At 41.7% G+C, this 19,987-nt stretch overlaps 1 protein-coding gene across 1 annotated transcript in view; it reads right to left on the bottom strand.

Annotated features, from left to right (window-relative positions):
• trpa1b (transient receptor potential cation channel, subfamily A, member 1b) overlaps positions 1-19,738 on the bottom strand; it is a 33,569-nt gene extending 13,831 nt beyond the window's left edge. The window contains exons 1-9 of the mRNA XM_076291323.1: positions 19,707-19,738; positions 18,402-18,462; positions 16,222-16,337; positions 15,182-15,344; positions 9,449-9,624; positions 7,178-7,285; positions 5,268-5,376; positions 4,032-4,177; positions 285-421 (exon numbers count right to left, since the gene is read on the bottom strand). Coding sequence (XP_076147438.1) covers positions 285-421; positions 4,032-4,177; positions 5,268-5,376; positions 7,178-7,285; positions 9,449-9,624; positions 15,182-15,344; positions 16,222-16,305 — 923 coding nt within the window. The 5' untranslated portion in view covers positions 16,306-16,337; positions 18,402-18,462; positions 19,707-19,738. The remainder of the gene's footprint in view (positions 1-284; positions 422-4,031; positions 4,178-5,267; positions 5,377-7,177; positions 7,286-9,448; positions 9,625-15,181; positions 15,345-16,221; positions 16,338-18,401; positions 18,463-19,706) is intronic.
• Between the last annotated feature and the right edge of the window lie 249 nt (positions 19,739-19,987).

Raw genomic sequence — 19,987 nt, 5'->3', positions numbered from 1 at the left:
CATGGTGAAATTTCACCAAGATTCTGATACCATCTTAGCAACAACCAGGATTTTGCGAGGCTGGTATCCAGGATGTTGCTAGGGGATGGTATCCAGCATGTTGCTAGGATGGTATTCTAACGTTGGTGAAATTTTACCAGAGAGGGTTGAAACGGAGCAGAAATCATTTTTATTTCACCATGTGATGGGTTCCCAGGTCCCATCACAAATAGCCTGTGTAGTCTGGTTGGCTGGTGATGAGCTAACCTCTGTGGGGAGATCTAGCTGTTGGACTATACACACACCTGTGCAGGGGGGTCTGGTTGGCTCCGTCCCTCATGTTGATGATGTCGTCGCCATGGAGGCAGGAGGCGAGCATGAGCTTCACTGCCTCAGTGGCTCCCTGAGTGCAGGCCAGGTGCAGAGCCGTGGATTTGTCAGCCTGGGGTTGGCCAAAGATGCCCATCCGCCCACACACAGACGCACAGAGCATGAGTGGATGCACAGATACACACACACGCGCGCATACACATACACACACACACACACACACACGTATAAATTAATGCATACAGAGATTCAGAACTTCTCAGAATTATGAACAGGCAAGATGGAGGTGGGGTTGTATGAAATCTATGAACTAATCATGTTTTGGTACTTGTTGTCTAGCAGATACCAGTGAGAATTGAGTGTGGATAATGCAATTTAGTGAGACAGTTAGAATCATATAGGCCTTTCAGCGTGATTTCTTTTTTGGAAAAAATGTGCTGGACTGGGAGGCGGTCATATTTTGTACCGCTCTGCGGTACATCTAGTTGTAATTATGACCGCCGCCAGAGAATGTCTAATAAGGGGAGAACCTTCACTCTCGGAACTCTTCCGGTGTGGTACTGCATCTAGGGGCGCTCACGGGCGAGTCCAGAATGAATGGAGGTCTATGGAGCTGTACCCCTCAAAATCCACTTTTCTCGGGATATAATTTTTTTTCAAGTAATTTGAATATTGTATTCGAAAGGGGAGGCAAAGACAATACACTTGGTTGAGTATTATATTTTTTAAAGTCACTTAATTGTTCTAAAAAGCCTTTCAAACGTGCCAATGACGTCATTCATTAGCATGATCATAGCATAGCATAGCATCAATGCTAGCGTGTTATGGGCAACAACGACCCAACCTGTAAGAAAATGAAAGGACATGACTCCCGGATTATTTCACTTTTGATTGAAAATCCATATCCATTTTGCGAAAAATAAAATAAAATCTGAGGGTTTCAGTTGTTAAATAGGTGAAAACAACAAATGTAGCCATGTAGCTCCATAGGACCCCATGTATTTTGGACTCGCCCGCGATCGCCATCTAGGTGAACTCTGGTGAACTGCAGCCAAATTCGGTTTGTATGGGATTAATAGAGAGTGGGGAGGCTCTCCTTAGAAGGGCTCTGCCGCCGCGCAGCGAAGCGGCGGTCATATAGGTTTAGTCAGATTTTTTTTTTCTTTCTTTTTTTTTTTTTTTTTTCGCATGTCCAAATTTCCGTCAATGATTCCCGGGACACTGAAAGACCGGGGTAGACAAAACTTGGTGGGCATGTAACCCCTTATGGATAGCATGGAACCATCGTTTTTCGTTTTGATATGTAGCCTCCCCGCTGGACTGCACCCCCCGAAAGGAGGGTAGGGCAGACACAGTTTTCTGTGAATATCTCGAGAACCGTAAGGTGTAGGAGGACCATTTTTTTTGTATGTTGATCTCAAGGGGCCATGTCAACCCATTCCATAACCACTCATTTCATGTATAGCGCCACCTAGTTAAACACAAAAAAGTAAAAATTAGGTGTTGTAATCGCAGGTATCTGTGACCTAACATAGTCAAAACTGCACGAAATTGGAAGTGTAGGATCATTATGACACCCTCCGAATGCATGCCAAGTTTTGTGAACTTTCGTTCATGGGGGGCCTTACAATAAAATAATTTATGTGTACATTTAGTGACCGTACACCAACAAGGATTCCCGGGACACTGAAAGACCGGGGTACACGAAACTTGGTGGGCATGTAACCCCACATGGATAGCATGGAACCGTCGTTTTTCGTTTTGATCTGTAGCCCCCCCGCTGTACTGGACCCCCCGAAAGGAGGGTAGGGCAGACACAGTTTTCTGTGAATATCTTGAGAACCGTAGGGCCTAGGATGACCAATTTTTTCCGTATGTTTGCCTCCAGGGGTCATGTTAACCCATTCCATGTGCACACATGTGCATAAACAGATACACACGCACACACATACATTCACAGTAATCATACGTATGACACATACTCACACAGTAGACATCTGTAAGCATGCATGCACATGCACAAACACACATACGCAGGCAAACACACAAGCATGCACGCACACACACACACACACACACACACACACACACACACATAAACATAAACGTGTACACGCACACATGCACACAATTCAAGAATTTCTTCTTTTTCAAGAATTATGAACAGGCAAGATGGGGGTGGGGTTGTATAAAATGAATTTTACATGTGAAATCTATGAACTAATCATGTTTTGGTACTTGTTGTCTAGCAGATACCAGTGAGAATTGAGTGTGGCTAATGCAATTTAGTGAGACAGTTAGAATCATATAGGCCTTTCAGCATGATTTATTTTTGTGGAAAAAATGTGCTGGACTGGGCGGCGGTCATATTTTGTACCGCTCTGCGGTACATCTAGTTACATTTCCAAAATAACCTTCCCCACATTGCATACATCGACAGAGAGCAAGATAGAAAAAAAAGAAAGAAAACAAAAGAGATGAAGATGACGGTAGCCCATTAGGGACAAATGATCAACCAAGTCCAACCCTGCCAGGCCTCTTCCAGGCCTTGGCAGCTCATCCTGAAACGAGTGCCGGGCAATCTCCCCCCATCCCCCCACTCCCCCTCTGGGGGTGTGGGGAGAAGTAATCCAAAGCATTAATGAGGGTATTTTGACTGGCGTGGCCTCGGGCCCGAGAGGGGCCTCGCACCCTCCCAGGACGTAAGTGGGTGTCATTTATATCAATTTGGCCATCAGAGGCTTTTTAGGCCTCAGCAGCACTAGGAAGCATCTCACAGATGAGATTAAGGAAGGGAGCCCAACTGCTGCACGACGTCTGAAGCCAACCTGATCTGGCGCTGCTCCGGCCCTGAGCTGGTCCTAATCTGGCCCAAGATCCACACCAGGTCCGTATCCATTACACAGCCGCCTGCTGTCTATGGAAGGTGTGTCTCCCTCAGTGCTTGAGTGTGTGTGTGTGTGTGTGTGTGTGTGTGTGTGTGTGTGTGTGTGTGTGCGTGTGTCTATGTGTGCATGTGTATGTTGGCTGTTTTGTTTACAGCCATGGATTTGAGGTAAAGGATCCAATTGGTTATTGGCCTCTAATTAGATATAGGTAAGCTGCTTTGCCTGGAGTCGGTTTCATAATGATCACTCAGCTCGGCTCTCATGTACAGTAGGAAGCATTCTGATTAATTGGTCTTACAGGAAAATATATGCTGGCCTCCAGAAGTGAAGGTTATTGAGTTTCATGGGACAAGCAGATTCAAGCATTCTGTCGATGCTGGCAGATATTTTTTGAAGGTTTTCTGTAAATGCTGTTAAGTGTTATGTGGCACTGTTCTGACTGGAAATGTTTAGTAGCACTGAACCGCAGCTTCAGAAGCCTGACAGAACCATGTCATGTTATGGCAGATATATGTTACATGTTATATACTAGCATAAATAGCATGATCTGATAGTGATGTCACTATGATCTTTCATTGTCATGGCCAGGTAATGCAGTGGGAGATTGTTGACGAGACATTAAGCTGTTATGGCATATAAGGTTTGGATATCATATTCATCATCATAGCAATTACCAATATAATACTGTATAGTCATATACCATTTAAACTATATGCCTAATATACCGGTAGTTATCAACAGTAACTTGGCGCACATGGGAACAGGAGGTTGATATCATGTTAATGACACGATAATGGCAGTCTTATGAGGCTGGGTAAAGTGGTACATTTTTACCTGTTGCTGATTAATTCTTGCCCCTTTCTCAATGCAGAGTTTGATTACTTCAATGTTGCCTCCACGCACAGCCAGATGCAGAGGACTGCATTGGGATTTGTCCAGGTAGTTCAGGTGAGTCTCAACGCTGTGTCCAAACTCTTCCCCTGTATCAAAAAAGACACACAGGCATATTTTAGCAATGATATCGGCTTTCTTTTATCTACATTATGAGGTTGCCATAAGCTGTCTGAGACTATTGTAATCAAAATTAAAAGGGAATTCCGGCAATTTTGCACATATATTTCGGTTTCTCGAAGTCACCGAGTACTGTCGGTACGAAAATAATCGGTTCTACCTAGCTATAGCAGCCAACAGCTAGAGTACTATACTCTGGCGGCATGAACATGGGAGATCATAAACATGCCCCTAGAGTACTGTAGCTGCCTGGCAGCTCCAGCTGTTGGCTGCAGCATTCGAGCTAGTTAGAACCGATTGTTTTTGTTTTATTTCGTACCGACAGTACTCGGTGACCTTTTATATCTGTAGGCAGTTTATGTCAGAATTATTGTTGGATAGAATAATTAAACTAGGTCAGCTGTTTCTCTATTATGTGTTTTTACATATCATTCAGTCCCTGTACTCTTCATGAGTATGTCTTTGTGTGACTATGTCCTCAGATATAAGGGGGAATATTATGATTTTGCAGTGTGCCACTGTTCTGCATGGGGCGCATCCCAGTTCCCCTGTGTCAGTCTGCTCTGTATTGGCAGGTTAGAATTAATTAAGGTCTGGGTCAGTGTCCACGTAAACTGGGGTGATCAACACCATCTCGTCAACCTGGGAGGATATTAAAACCCTGACTATTTGTTTGATTAGTTAGAGCAGCTGGTGGCTCTTTATGTGAATATTGTCTCTTCCTTGGTGTATTACCATCACATCTGAGTATGTATGCAAGTGACCAGTCATTGACTGATGACAATGCAAAAATACTGATTTGACATGCAATGTCGTGTCTTCAAATGAAAACACAGCTTGTATGTTTTTGCCCACATGACAGAAAGCTGTGACTTACTGCACCTGCGTCAGTCCAAACTAGTGTTCAAACTACAAACTGGAATTTTCCATCTGTGATAACATGGAGAAGTTTGGACTCACAAATCAAAATATTTGAAAACACAGCAGACCTCCCAAGTTGTATACACTGAAGAGAGTAAATAGTTCACATCAATGAGAGTAAATAGCTCAAAACAATACCTTTCTTTATAATCACTTCCATGGCTTCCTTGGACCCATTAAAAGTCACTGCATGGATAGCATAGTGGCCCAGCTTATTCTGGGAGCACAATTTTGCACCATACTTAAACTGAGAGAGAGAGAGAGAAAGAAAGAGAGAGAGAGAGATGTTCTTTAAATCAGTACTACATCTTACAAACGTTTAATGCACAGTTGATACCTAACATGTCTTAAATGCAAAGGGAGAGAGAGAAAAAGAGAGAGACCTTGTTGCAGTAGAGAGTAGTTAACATGTGTACACACAACTTATACATATACAGTACACAACAGTATATTGGAGGTCTACTGCTTTGCACCTTTGGAAAGGGCCTATATCAGCTTTAAAACTTACTTAAACTACTTTTAATTACTTACTAAAATTAAATGATGAAAACAGTGCATATGTCTGATTGAGGTCATTTTTGCACCTAAACAAATAAGTGTTTATCAGACTGTGTGTATTTTTGAGTCATCTCGTGAGACATCTGCTTTACATAGTCACCCACTCTAACAGGTGCAGTGCATGACAGCTGTTTAAACTGACTTCATTGATATTTTTAAATATATTTAAATATTTCAATTATTCATTCATTTAGCAGACACTTCTATCCAAACAACTTACATATGTCAACTACAAGGGTCACTGTCCCCGGAGCAACTCAGAGTTAAGTGCCTTGCCCTTGCTCAAGGGCAGTAAAAGTCGGGAATTGAAGCTTTCTGGCTATTGCATGATAGCCCATCTCTTCAACCACTGCACTACCACCACCCCCATACATGTATGTATGTCTTTATTGTAACTCATTTATGCATCATATATGTATTGCTAGTACTTTCGATAAGTGTACAAGGGGGGGAAAAAACAGATATTTCGACACCATCATTTTGCCTTTCACAGATTACATGCTATTGACATTCATAAAACAAGACCTTCGCTTCAGGAAGCTGGGGAGAAGCAGTTATGGGCAAGCTACTTAGAAAATGTAGTGAGCTAAGCTACCAGTTACCCTATATAAATTGAAGCTTAACTACACAAAAGCTTCCTTTAGACAAAATGCAGCTTGCTAAGTTACATATACTTCGCAAAAGTAGTTTACTACATCAGAAGCTACTTTGTATTTTTATAGAAAATTAACATTAACAATTAACAAAAAAAGTGAACCAGCTTCACGCCAAGTCAGTGCTATTTGAATGACCTAGCCAATATAACTCAAACAGATACAGTAACTAAGTTACCTTTATTTACACATGTAGGCTATAACATATGTTCATTTAAAAAATAATAACCCTTGATTGTTACTCTCACTACGGAACCCTAGAAATGCAACATATTTTTTGTATGTATATATCCAGAAAACATGTGCACATTTTACTAAATTGTAGGGTAGCCTAAATGTTTCCCAGACAAACAGTGAAAAAAAGGACCAATGCCCTTCTCTTCTCAGATTTAGTTGGACAAATGTGTCATGTTTGTCAGATCTATTGAATAAAATTGAACTTGCATGTATGGGCGGCCAGAAGGAAACTCTACTGTGAGCTCCAAATGTTCTGGAAAATGCACTACTGTACATGGCCAAAAAAACAGCTTAGCTATTGAAAAGCTATACTGCTTCAGAAAATAGTTACGCTACTACCAAGCTACTAAGAAATTTAGTTAAGCTATAGCATCGCTAAAAATAGTACGCTACTGCCCATCACTGGTGAGGTTAATAAAACGAAACCTTAGCTCCAGGAAGCTGGTGCGAAGGTTCATAAAATGAGACCTTAGATCGGAACCTGGTGAGAAGATTCTTTTATAATCCTCCTACACAGTACTTCCCTCACTTCCTGAATCCCTGCACATCTTCACACTCTTTTATTTTTCATTGGTTAGTTTTTTGTCTTTTTGCTCTCACCAGTATGTTTAGGGCCTGGCAGTTGTTGTTGGAGCAGGCCAGCATGACAGGTGTGTTCCCCAGGTCTCCCTCCAGGTTTACATCTGTGACACTGAAGGACAACAGGAGCTGTAAGGAGAGAAGTGAGAGATCAAACACCTGCCATCGATCTCAGGAGTAAAAACATCACACACCTGTGTTCACTCCAGGGAGCGAAAAACATCCAATATTTCTCCATTTCTCCAAGTCACCGCTGTTTCAGTTTCATTGATTGCTTGAGGAGTAAAACTGCAACATCCTAAATAAATGCTGTTTAAAAGGTGAAGCACATTTATCAAACTATGTTTTGTTTTCTGCTTCCATCTGCATCTTTTACATAAGATATTTTTTCAAGGATAACTCTAAACTGTACCAAGGGTATAATCTGACTGTAGACCCAGAAAGGAAACATATACAGTATGAACACAACTTGTTTGAACATATGATTTAAACAAGTTTTATTTCAACATACTTTGGATTTTAAGGGTTAGACACTCTCATCCAAACCAAATGTTTGGGTTTTAAAGGGGTGGTTCAGGATTTTGGACATAAGACCTCATTTCCAAGTAAGCAAGTGTGGTATTTATCAGTGGAGACCGTTTTCAACACGTTTCATCCAGTCCTTCTAATTGCAGAGTTCGCAGGTGCTAGGCTAGCGCAAGTCAACGGTATGTGCTAGCTTGCCACTAAAGACAGTCTTACCCACTCCAAAGTACACCCGAGGCAAATTCCAGACAATCGATGTAAATGTCTGTGTTGATAGAATAGTGTGAGAAATACAACTACCCTCGCATCGCGTTGCAATAGTTATACTTTGGTCCCTGAAGTTGGTAGTAGTCATTTTGCATCTCAGCGGCGGACTGATATTACCAAGGCTACTACTAGGTATCCCCATTGGAGTGCGCTTTACTGTTTACTTTTCGGCGCAGTACTACTAACCGGAGCAAGTATAATTCCGCCGCTGCTAAGAAACTAGTCCCTCAAAATGTAATGCGATCGTTGAAATGCAAGGATAGAATAACGTTAGAAATAACACTATCAAAACAGACATTTACATCGATAGTCTGGCGTTATAATTTATTTGCCTCGGGTGTACTTTGGAGTGGGTAAGACTGTTTTTAGTGGCAAGCTAGCACATACCGTTGACTTGCGCTAGCCTAGCACCTGCGAACTCTGCAATTAGAAGGACTGGATGAAACGTGTTGAAAACGGTCTCCACTGATAAATATCACACTTGCTTACTTGGAAATGAGGTCCTATGTCCAAAATCCTGAACCACCCCTTTAATGATCCTTATTGCTAGGTTTTAACATAATCAATCTCATCCAGAACAGTGGGCAACTTCCAAGTCAGAGTACCTCAAAAGGGACACCAGAACCCTCATTTTAAAAGTGTATAGGTGTAAAACACCTAAATGTTAACAGAGCATAAACGTGTAAGGTACTCCAGTAGGCTGGTGTCCTGGTGGCCTGGTCTGGCATGGACCTACAGCTTGGATTCGTTCCAGAGTTGAGCTGCTGCCTGGGGGCTTTTAGTGTCATGGCTCCAGATATGGCTTTGGCAGAGTGAGATGAGAGTTCACAGTCTGAAGACAAGTCACTGATGGACTGTAATTGTACCAAACATGGCTGCCTTCTCTCTCTCTCTCTCTCTCTCTCTCTCTCTCTCTCTCTCTCTTTTTTATTTTTTTATTTATTTCTCTCTTTGTTCCCCTCTATGTTGTTGGCTTCCCATCCACTCTTCGGTAAATCCCTGTGCTTTCCATCAAGCCAACACAAATTAGATTGGCCCACATAATATAAAATAATGTGATTTGGTGAAAAATTGTAAAATAAATGTCATGGACTGGTGTTCATTTTATCCTGGATTTTCAATAGTCTTTCAAAAGTTGGATCTTGTTCACCCTGAGTTTGTATACAAATTTTACCTCACCATTGTAATCATTGCCACTCACATACACACTCCCAAGTTTGCATACATACGTATACTCTACGCTATATGCTTTATACATTGTTTGACTCGTTAACAACTGTATATTACTTGCATAATGTGTACATTTGTGTATAGTATGTATTGTCTATACTGTATTTGTTGTCTATATTGTATATATTCTCTATTGTATATTGCTTTAATAGTGTCTGTATTGCTTGTGTGTACTAATTCACATGGCCTCTTTGGGGTTTGATTTTGATACACATGCGATTAAATAAGGCTAAACTGGGCTGAAGCAAAGCACTCATTGCAGTCACTGACCTCCACCATGTCGTTGTGTCCCTTGCTGATGGCCAGGTGTAGAGGAGACATGAGGGCGGCATTGAGGACGTTGGGGTTGGCACCCAGGTCCAGCAGGAGTGCACAGCTGTCCCCAACGTGCTTCTCCACGGCCCAGTGCAGCGGCGTATTGCCCTGACCATCACACATGTTCAGTCCTGGAGGTGGGGATCAAAAAGGCCAATCAAATTGTGTATAGAGTCGTTAGGCAGGCTTAACATAATGATTGAAGGCAGAGTTGCAACGAGTTTTGCTTGAATTCCCTGCTACTTGAAAACAAATAAGATGTTGCTGTTGGCGAACAGTATGACACGAGTTAAGCTTTTATTAAGTTGGCAAAAGTTTGAACTAGCCAACTAGCTCCGCTGGTGGGAAACGCATGGGACTCATAGCGCTGTCCTATTGCGTGCAGAGGGAATTTGAAAGACAACCGATTATCCCGCCCCTCGGACTGAGCACTGCGAACGGTGAGTGCCCAGACCCTATACTACATTTTAATGTGGGTCTGGCTCGTCAGGCTAGGTATGGACATGAATTTCTTTGGAATTGAGTTAACAACTAAAACTTCATTGACCAAATTGCTACACTTTTGAAACGATTTGGTAAGAGTTAATGTACCAATTTAAGTTGAATTTCACTGCTAGTTACACCACTGTTGGAAGTCGTAAGTCAATTAACTTTTTCCAGACCCACTTCCAGACCTACAATTGTAAAGGGCTGGGTGTTCCTAGGCTAGCTCTGCAGTGCAGTGCTTTTCTGTATAGGCCCATTCTTAGACTGGGTAAACCTCATGTACAAAGCTTGCGTACGCACAAAAATGCTGCGTACGTCACTTCTCACGCTCACGTCCGGATGTACGAAGACTGACTTGAACGTGAGAATGTGCGGTCCTCCACGCAAACTTCATGTCTGGCGTACGCACATTTCCAATGTGTATCGTCAGTTGGCGACACTTAGAGGCAATGCAGCGCAACAACATTAGTTGATCGTGAGTCTAGGCCTTTATTTGCACAGTATATTGTGAAACGTGGGTTTCGAAAGTAGGCCTTTGTGTATATTTAAATGGACATACAACATGCGCAAATTCTACTAAGTTATGCAACAACCTATCTAATGACAACTGTAGACTTATTAGAGGTTCAGAATTAAAAGGGAATGTGAAACCTAGCCTACACAGCGCCGATATTTGGTTACACGATTGTTGATGACTGGCTTATCAAACATTTCAGATTTTGAAGAGCTTTCCACAAAACAAATGGGGTCGGCTTCACGCATTTGCCCATGCCTTAAAATGTGCCGAGTGTTTTCCCTTCATATAGGCTATCCGATAGTTTTCATTTGAAAGAAATACATATGGGACAGGATCATGCATGTGAATAGATAGGCTGACTATAATAAGCGCGAATATAAGCTATTTCCCTTAGTGTGATTGACTGCATAGGATACTTTGACTTTCCTCGAGTAAGCATTCGCATTATTGTTGTCACACTTGTGTGCAAATATAGGGATATGATCCAGAAATCGTAATGTTGTGGCGATGTGGCCTGGATCAACTTTTCAACGATTCCACCTCGAGTGCGCGATGCGTGGTAGCCTACTTGGACACGATTGATTTAATGTTTTTTTTTTTAATTAATTGTGTTGTAATGGTTCAAATGCATCAAACCCAGTTATGCGAACCCTGTCACCTACTTGCAGACTGACCAATAATTCTGCCACAGTCTCTGACTCTATAGCTGCCACTGCTAGTGCTACGCTCTGCCACTACTGTTTTTTGTTTGTTATTAATTACAGATGATAAAGACGTAAGATTCTTGCCATTTCGTCGGATAAACACTTCTACCTCGCATTCGCACTTTTTTTTATTAATTTGATGATTATTAATATTGCGGGATAGGCCATTTTGTCTTCGCGGAGGTCTGCGCTCTCGAGTGGCCTTCTAGTTAGCATATTAAAATGAGTGTGATTGAGGGAGGAGAGAGGGTGGAGTGTAATGCTCGTGCATGTACGCTTAATTTCACGTTAATTGGCATGTACAAAGAAAAGCTGCGTGGAATGCTGCGTACGCACAGTTTCATACATCAAGTTTTTTTTGTGCGTAGGCTACTTTTCAGGTTTGCACGTACGCAATGTTTTAGTATGAAATCCACGCAAGTCTTTGTACATGAGGCCCCCGATCTGCCGGTGATTTGATTTCGCCCTGCAACTGAGGCTGGAAACCTGTAAATTTTTTCTATCCTGCTTCCGTTGCAAATCTACGGGGACCAATCACAAACCTGCCGAACCCGGATCGTTGGTCTGATTGGTTAAAGCGTACAGAGTCATTTGAACTATGCCAATTGATCACATCTCTTGTGCAGTAAATAAATACAGCAGACTCCCCAGACTAATGTTCAATCTTAAAAGATTGAGCTTGGTCTGGTGATAGCCAGACTAGTCAATTTTCTCTGTGCTCCCGTCCTAACACCTCACCAGTTGGATCACAAGTCACCGTCACTGTCTCTACTGAGACTCGATGAGATAATGGTGGAAAAAAAGATGTCCACCGTCAGCTCTCGGCCCTGGGAAGATTACTGTATACCCTCACAGCCATTATCACACTCATTCACAAGCCCATGTGCTACTGTCGTGACAGAGGTGCAGCGCTGTGTGATGATGATGAGGATGGGAAGGGGAGGGGGATAGTGATGGAGGTGGTGGGGGAAACGGGGAGAGGAGGGGGGTTTCCATCAGTGGATGGGGGAGGTTCTCTCCTTCACCTTATCACCTCGCTTGAGTCATTATTTCCTGGTGCGAACATTTCCTCGCTTCTCTGCTTCCGTGCATGTGTGTGAGAGAGAGAGAGAGAGAGAGAGTCGGTATGCTTTTATCTCGTCCCTAACTGAAGATTACTTTAGGGGAGCACTCAGTGGTGTTAACAGTAAAAAAAATACTTTGCTCTACGGTTACTGTATTTCATTGTGCTGCGATGATTACTTGAGCTAAGTATGTGTGTCATTGTGTTTCTGTATGGGGAAGGTCAGACCTCCTGTTCTCCATTAGCTTCATGTGACACCCCCCTCCCTGCTCTTTCATTTTTGATCAACTGGGGGAAACCCACCTGGTAGTACCCATGATGTAGGCTAAAAACAGTGTGGTTACGCTGCAGTGCAGTGCAGGAAACAAATAAAAACACTGATAGTAGAACACACAATATCCATCTCCTGTTTTCTTGTGGTCAGCAACAAAGTGCAATATAAAAGGGGAGAGGCACCATAGCAATAGTCATTCTGATATGAATACTGTACATACAGATGATGTCTTTAGAAAGAGATAAAAGCCTTTAAAGGAGAATTCCGGTGTGATTTTGACCTGGATGCATGGATTACAGTTTCTTCCAGTAGCAGCAACTGGAATCCATGCATTTCCACGGAATTATTTTTGGAATCTGATCCCTTATCATACCTGTTCATTCTTACTCGTCGCTCGACTTATCGTGACTAAATTCAAGATGGCTGCAAACGCTAAACTTCGAGAAGATACTGTCTGTATAAATCGTCTTGTAAGTAAACTACCAGTGCTTTTTCCAAGTTCTCAATGTCTCGTTTTAAATGTCAGGGCCCACGGAAGTCTACGAATGAAGTGTGGAGATACATTGAGCCTCATAAATGGTGTAAAACAGTGATTTATTTGCATGGCTATGCCGATGCCGAGGCACCACCATTGACCGCCTTGTTGGTAGCATCGGCTAGCGCCAGATTTCGGAGTGCAGGGGACAAGCCGAGATGGGCTATGAGACATACGTTCACACTCGGTATCATGTTTCAAAACACTTTAGGTCAAAATCACACCGGAATTCTCCTTTAAGGGCCAATCTCAATTCTCTATTTTACCCCTTCCCCTTAGTTTTGCGCGTGCACTTGAGACGAAGGGCTATCTCAATTCTCATTTCGATCTAGGGTAGGGATAAGGGCAAGGGGTAGATACCCCTTAAAACCAAGTAAGATCGGGAGCTTACTTGAAACCGAGGGGTAAGAGAAATACCCAACATACAACGCTCACACCGGAAAAATAAGCACACCGAGAGATTCATTGACATGAAATGTTGGCATTAGGCAAATAAGGTAAAAATTAAAATTAAAATGGTAATTGTTTTATGTTGCATTCAATCTTGTGACCATATATTGAAGGTCCTGTTCTTCACGAGGAAGTTTTCAAAAATCGCTGTTTTGTGAATGTTAACAGCACATCATTATTTGCGCGAATGTCTCGCATTTTACATATTTCCATGTCTGATACCCCGCGAATTGGCAGCATCCCATGTCAGAAATGTAAAGTCTAACAGCAGCTAAATTCGCTGAACTTTTTTACAGCTCGTCTGATATGAATGCTGCATAGGCCTACTGCTGCCGACTCCTCGCATAGGCTATTACAGGTAGCGATTGCTTCTGATGTCAAGTAACGACCATTTGGATATTATTGTAAAATATCGAAGGAGTTGTGGGATGTTTACATAGCAAACTGCATGTTTATTTTGTCCCCCATCCCTGTTTCATTCACCCGGACCAGAAGGTAGGCTGCGAACGAACATACATTCTGCTGTTGTTGAAATAATTCCTGAACGGTTTTATCCCGAGCTGAAAATGCAATGATAGCCTATTTGACAGGAGACAGGTTGCTATAGTGACAAAAATATTAGCTTTCAGTGTGGTACGATCTCTGTAAATTATGTTAATTCAAGTGTTTAAATCATCCCGCTCTCCCTTATGGTTGGCTAGTGGTATCTCATTTCCAAGGGGAATATTCTTCACCCATGTCTTGCCACTCGGTTTCGAGGGACAAGGGCTAGGGGAAGGGGAAGGGGTAAAACAGAGAATTGAGATTGGCCCTAAGAATCAAGAACAAAATGACCAGAGAAAACTATTCTGGTATTAAGGAGTTCTTTGCCTCATCATTGTCCATGTCCTCTTGTAGCATGACTTACTGTACATGTTGCCTGCGCCTGATGTGGTTATGCAGGTGTAACACAGGTGTGTGCAGGCTATACACAGGTGTAATTTACACAGAAAGCAAAGCACTTTTTTTTGGTTGGAAAACCTGAGATAGGTTAAAAAAGCAACAGTTTATAAAACACATCTCCAGTCTTCATCTACATCTTATCAGTTTTATTATTTTATATATATATACTTTTTTGATCCCGTGAGGGAAATTTGGTCTCTGCATTTAACCCAATCGGTGAATTAGTGAAACACAAACAGCACACAGTGAACACACAGTGAGGTGAAGCACACACTAATCCCGGCGCAGTGAGCTGCCTGCAACAACAGCGGCGCTCGGGGAGCGGTGCCTTGCTCAAGGGCACTTCAGCCGCGGCCCACTGGTCGGGGCTCGAACCAGCAACCCTCCGGTTACAAGTCCAGAGTGCTAACCAGTGGGCCACGACTGCTCAGTTGTTTGCATCAGGGCGTGAGTGCGTATTTTGACCATCACTAGTTTGAGCTATAGTGTGGCTAATTCTCAGCCAAGTCTCCATCCCAACATGAGCGTGTCATATTTACATGATTACAGTCCTCAATGTGATTACACCAGTCTTCCAGGATCCCATTACGGCCTAATGATCCAATACAGTTTGTGGGAGACACCAGCAGCATGGGCCGGTGGGATTTGATTGGTAATGGCTTTTTATTGGAAACCGAGAGAGAGAGAACCATTAAAACGACGTGATGTGGCACTCACCCTCCGGTCCGCTGGTGCTGACCATCAGCCGGATGACCTCCAGGCTCCCCCCAGAGGTGGCGTGGTGGAGTGGGGTGGCGCCAGCGTCATCCTTGGCCGCCAGGCACTTTGGGTGTTTCCTGATGAGGTGTTCCAGGCACGCCGTGTTCCCCTCATGGGCCCACTAGGCAGTGGAATGGACGGGCGGCAGGAGAAGATCAGAGGAGAAGAGCAAAGGAAGGAAAGCAAGGATCCATATTTTTTTCTGAATTTGTTAAAGCAACACCAAAGAGTTTTTTCTACCTTAAAATAATGTTTCCAAAATCGTTTCAGTGGTTCATCAACTCATAACAGGGTGAACGGCACTTCTGCATTCGCTTCGCGGCCCTCTATCGGCTATAACCGCACTATGTAAATTTGCCAGATTGGGTAGCGGATCTGTAGTTCGATGGAATGACACATAAGAAACTACAAATGTGACTTGCATCTGATGTCGCAATACATCGTACTTTCATAAAATCATGCAACATATTCTACCTTGTCTGTGGACATTGTTATTTCCAAAGCCAGTGCTGGATAAACAAATAGTGTGTGCGACAGAGGAAAAGTTCTTTGGTGTTGCTTTAAGTTGTGAATTTGTGAAGTTGTGAATTTATCTATGGAGGTTTTAGTTGTTCTTGTTATAATAATTGTTGCTATAGGAGGTTAAGTATAACACAGCGTCACTAATTTGGGTTGAGTGTGTGTGTGTGTGTCTGTGTGTGTGTTTTTTTCATTCATTTTACTAAATAATGTGCTAATTTTATTAAATTGCCTCATTGTGTCTCATCTTTTGTAAGATGAGTGCACAATTTAGTAAAATGAGACCACAACTAGTTATAGGAGCGCACAGTATATTAAATTGTCTGCACAATCTAAAATGAGTCCATAATTTAGTCAAATGAGCACACAATTTAATAAAATGAGTACACATTCTCAGATATCTTGCATTGACACCTCCTGGTTCTGTACAAAGTAACTTCAGTTCCAGTGCAGGCAAAAACTTCACAAGCATCACTTACTTCGAAGACCTTTCCCGAATCCAGGGTTGCATCGTCTGTGTCAATCACACATTTGTAGAAACTGTTCTCCCTGGCGACTGACATGGGGAGGGTGTTGGTGCTGGAGAAAGCTGCTGCTGAAAGACAGTAGGAAATGTCTTCAGGATGAGGTCAGGCAGATGAGAGCAAATTGGATTACTGCTCTTCCACATTGCATTATTGTTTCTCGTCCTTTGGAGAACATTACTGTAGTTAGACATGTAAAAAGACTGGCCAGGATGTTGTCCATCCACTACCAAAGGTGTTCTCATCATAAGCAACAAAGGGCCCTGTGAACATTATCTATTCTTTTTTTTAACATCACTTATAATGGGACAAGACCTCTTGTTTGAAAAAAGAAAACAAAAACAATTATTTGTGTCACTGCAAGAGAACTCACCATGTGTCTGATGGGAATTCTGTTCCATGAAAACTGTTGTGTAAACACCAGTCCCACAGATACACATTGTGAAGGTGGAGGACATTGGAAACGTCCTTTCAATGAGGAACAGGGTATTTATAAAAACTATTGTATTTGTGAATGTTTGGCTTTATCGCACATGGACTCTTAATTATACGGAAAAAAGTCAATAAGACCCCATGTGTACACCAGGGTCTCAGCAGCCCAAGGTGAAAAAATCGATATAAACCACACATCATTACAGAATTGGGAATCGTATCATGTCAAGATTAGGTTCCTAATTCAGAGATCAATATGCAACTTCACAAAGGTCACTGTCATCACAATTATACAGTTGCAGCCTATCTTGCTTTTAGTCTGATCTAATTTCTCCTGATCTCTGAAAACAATTACTGTCATGACTCAGCATAAATGACTCATGCAGTTTATCACACTGTTTGTGGAGGAGACTATGGCCCTGTCCACACGTACGAAACCGATCTTTTTTTCCTCCGTCTTCCCTGAAACCGCATCAAGAATATTTGCGTCCAAACGGATCCATCTCAACACGTTACTTCATACCCCAGGCCTATAGGTGCCACTGTTTCTTTACAGAAATTCACCAAAATTTGCGCTTTACAAACAGACAGAATAGGCTACGACCAAATGGCTAGTGCAAGGAAACCAGAATTGTTTGTGTGGACTGATGGTGAACTGTCAACTGTTGTCAACTGTAAAACTAATAAACTTTATTTTACGGTTTGTGAAGGGTGCAGCCCCGTCCTTTATTTGGCTAATGCAGGTAGGCCTACTAATCACCTTTACTTTCTTTGGTTTTAGGATAGTCCGTGATTCACATTAGATTCTCCGCAATTAGGCTACTAAACGCAAGGCTTACCCAAGTTCTAGGCTATTCTGTTGCACATTTATACTATTGCTATAAAACCCTCGTTAGTAACAGTCAATACTTTTGCCTGCATCAAATCGCGCATTCGCATTCAGTGTGCTACCATCGGCTTAACGTGAGTTCTAAGCGTCTTTGTATGCTTATATCTGATTTCACTCGACTGTGAATGCATGTATATATGTTGTAAGACATGTAAAATAAATGAATGACACTGGCACTACGCACAAATTAATGTAGCCTAAACTTACACCGCACTTTCCTAATAACTTAAGTTCTCTCGCGTCACTGACAGTAGCTAGAATGCATAAAAAAACACCGGGAAAAACAGTGTTCAGTCCACCAAGTCATAAGCTATCGGCGCTGCGCAGCACCAGTTGTGATATTTATCTTACGGAGTGTAATCGTAGGTAGGCCTAATGTCATGTATGAAAACTAGGCAATACTATAAGTGCAAGTCCAGGGCAGCTGAGGTGTGGCAATGACATCATCGATACGCAAGCAGGATGTGCCGTTTCGCTGTCTAAACGAATTCAAAGTTCTCCTAAATATGGATAATGCACCACGCCATATGTAGAGGTTGAACAATACAATGAACAATGCAATAAAGAAGCAATGTTCTTACATTGACCCCTGTAAAACAAATTGTGTAAAAAATATACTGGTCATTTTCTGGCAGTAGAATTTCTGTACATTTTGTATAATTTTATGGCCAATTCCTTCATTCCTTCAATGGAAAATTCATAAAAATAACAGCAACAAAAAATCATTAACAGAATAAGTATTTTTCTTTTTTTTAAACGTTTCTTTTCATTATAAGGAATATTAGTATATAAAACGTACAGAAATTGTACTTACAGAACAGTCTCAGAGCCTGGTCTCCCGAAAGCTTCTTAACACTGTCGTTCCTGAGTTACACCTAAAAATGTCATGTTAGTGGCAAGACATGTTCACTTACTGCCAGGCAAGACCTACATAATGTGTTGCATTATATTTTATTTAGTTTCAAAACGTGATTACTTTTCTTGCTAAACTGGAACTGATCTGTTTCTAAGACCAACCGCAGTTAAATAATAAATATTAACACAATGGCACATTAAGGTCCGGAACACAATAAGGCCTGTGTTTGCTTTGTGATAAACACCTTGTCATATCAATCCCCCACCTCTACACTGCTGTTGTTGAGACCGTATTGGATATAAATTACTTCCAGTATATCAGCCAGTGTTAGATCATTTCTGACAGTGGCCTTTATATATTTTTCAATACAGACAAAATTAACTCCTTACTGGCAAAAGATTCTCATTTCTCAAGAGTGAGGACTTTTTTCCTAATGGTTCTATGAAAAGGATTTCTTGGAGGTGTGCATGTGTCATTACTACATAATTTGTCATTTGGCAGATGCTCTTTTCCAGAACACCTTACTGGTGAACCCCCTGAAGCAAATTGGAGTTAAATGCCTTGTTCACTCTTAAAAACTAATGTGTTGTCCCTATCTGGACACAGAGATGTGTTTAACAAAAACAACACAAGTTGTGTTGTTTTCAATGCAAGTTGTGTTATTTCAACACATATTGTGTAACAAAGGAACAAAAATCTATCTATCTGGACACAGAGATGTTGTGTTGTTTTTAAAACATTCATTTCGAGAGTGTTCAGAGACACTATTTTGTCAGCCCCCTGATCTAACTCTCAGCCTTCTGGTATACTGCAGTGTTCAGATTCATAACCACTCCATCATAACCACCATCATATCTTCCTTTACTTCACAGATGTCTCTGATGTCTTTGTCTTACAAACTTCTGTATTCTTCTTATCCTGGCACATACTTATATTTTGCCAGATTATGCTATTTGACACAGATCTAAAACATCTTAAACATACTTTAACATATTAGTATTGAAAGAGTATGTATGCATTTACATAAACATACAATATTATGGTGCATATCACATGTCAAAATGATTGAACAGACAACATATAAACAGTGACAACTTTTGATCACATTCAGTCCTTCACCAATTAAAATATATTTATAAACTTCAGAGAGGCAAAGTAAGTGTGACCCCTATAGATGTATCAAATAACTCTTGTTGCAGTATAAATATGAATCATTCCGGTTATGACAATAGAATAGTAAAATGAATAATATGCAGTACCTACCTATTATGAGTCCTGTCGCTGTTGAGCTGTTCTGCTCTGCATGTCTGTTCTACCACCTCCTCAAAACAGCAGCGGCTATATACACAGTCTGATGCTATCCGGTTACAGCAGCTTGAGGCTTCCCACTCCAGAGTCTGACCTGTGTGGAACATTTCCTGGCCTCCCTTGCAATCATAAACCAAACGCTAATTTGGCATTCAAACTGGCCTCTGAGTGTTTGAAGATGGTAATGGCTATAAATAATGTAGCAAGGATTGCACCTCCCTGGCGTCTTGTGGTTT

This window comes from Alosa pseudoharengus, unplaced genomic scaffold (assembly GCF_046254945.1).
Source record: "Alosa pseudoharengus isolate Yale_2024_CS ecotype anadromous, Long Island Sound unplaced genomic scaffold, YU_APseudo_1.1 YU_APseudo_1.1_scf_18, whole genome shotgun sequence".
Classification (NCBI taxonomy): domain Eukaryota; kingdom Metazoa; phylum Chordata; class Actinopteri; order Clupeiformes; family Clupeidae; genus Alosa; species Alosa pseudoharengus.
Note: the sequence above shows the minus strand (reverse complement) of the source record. Positions and strands in the feature narration are given on the sequence as shown.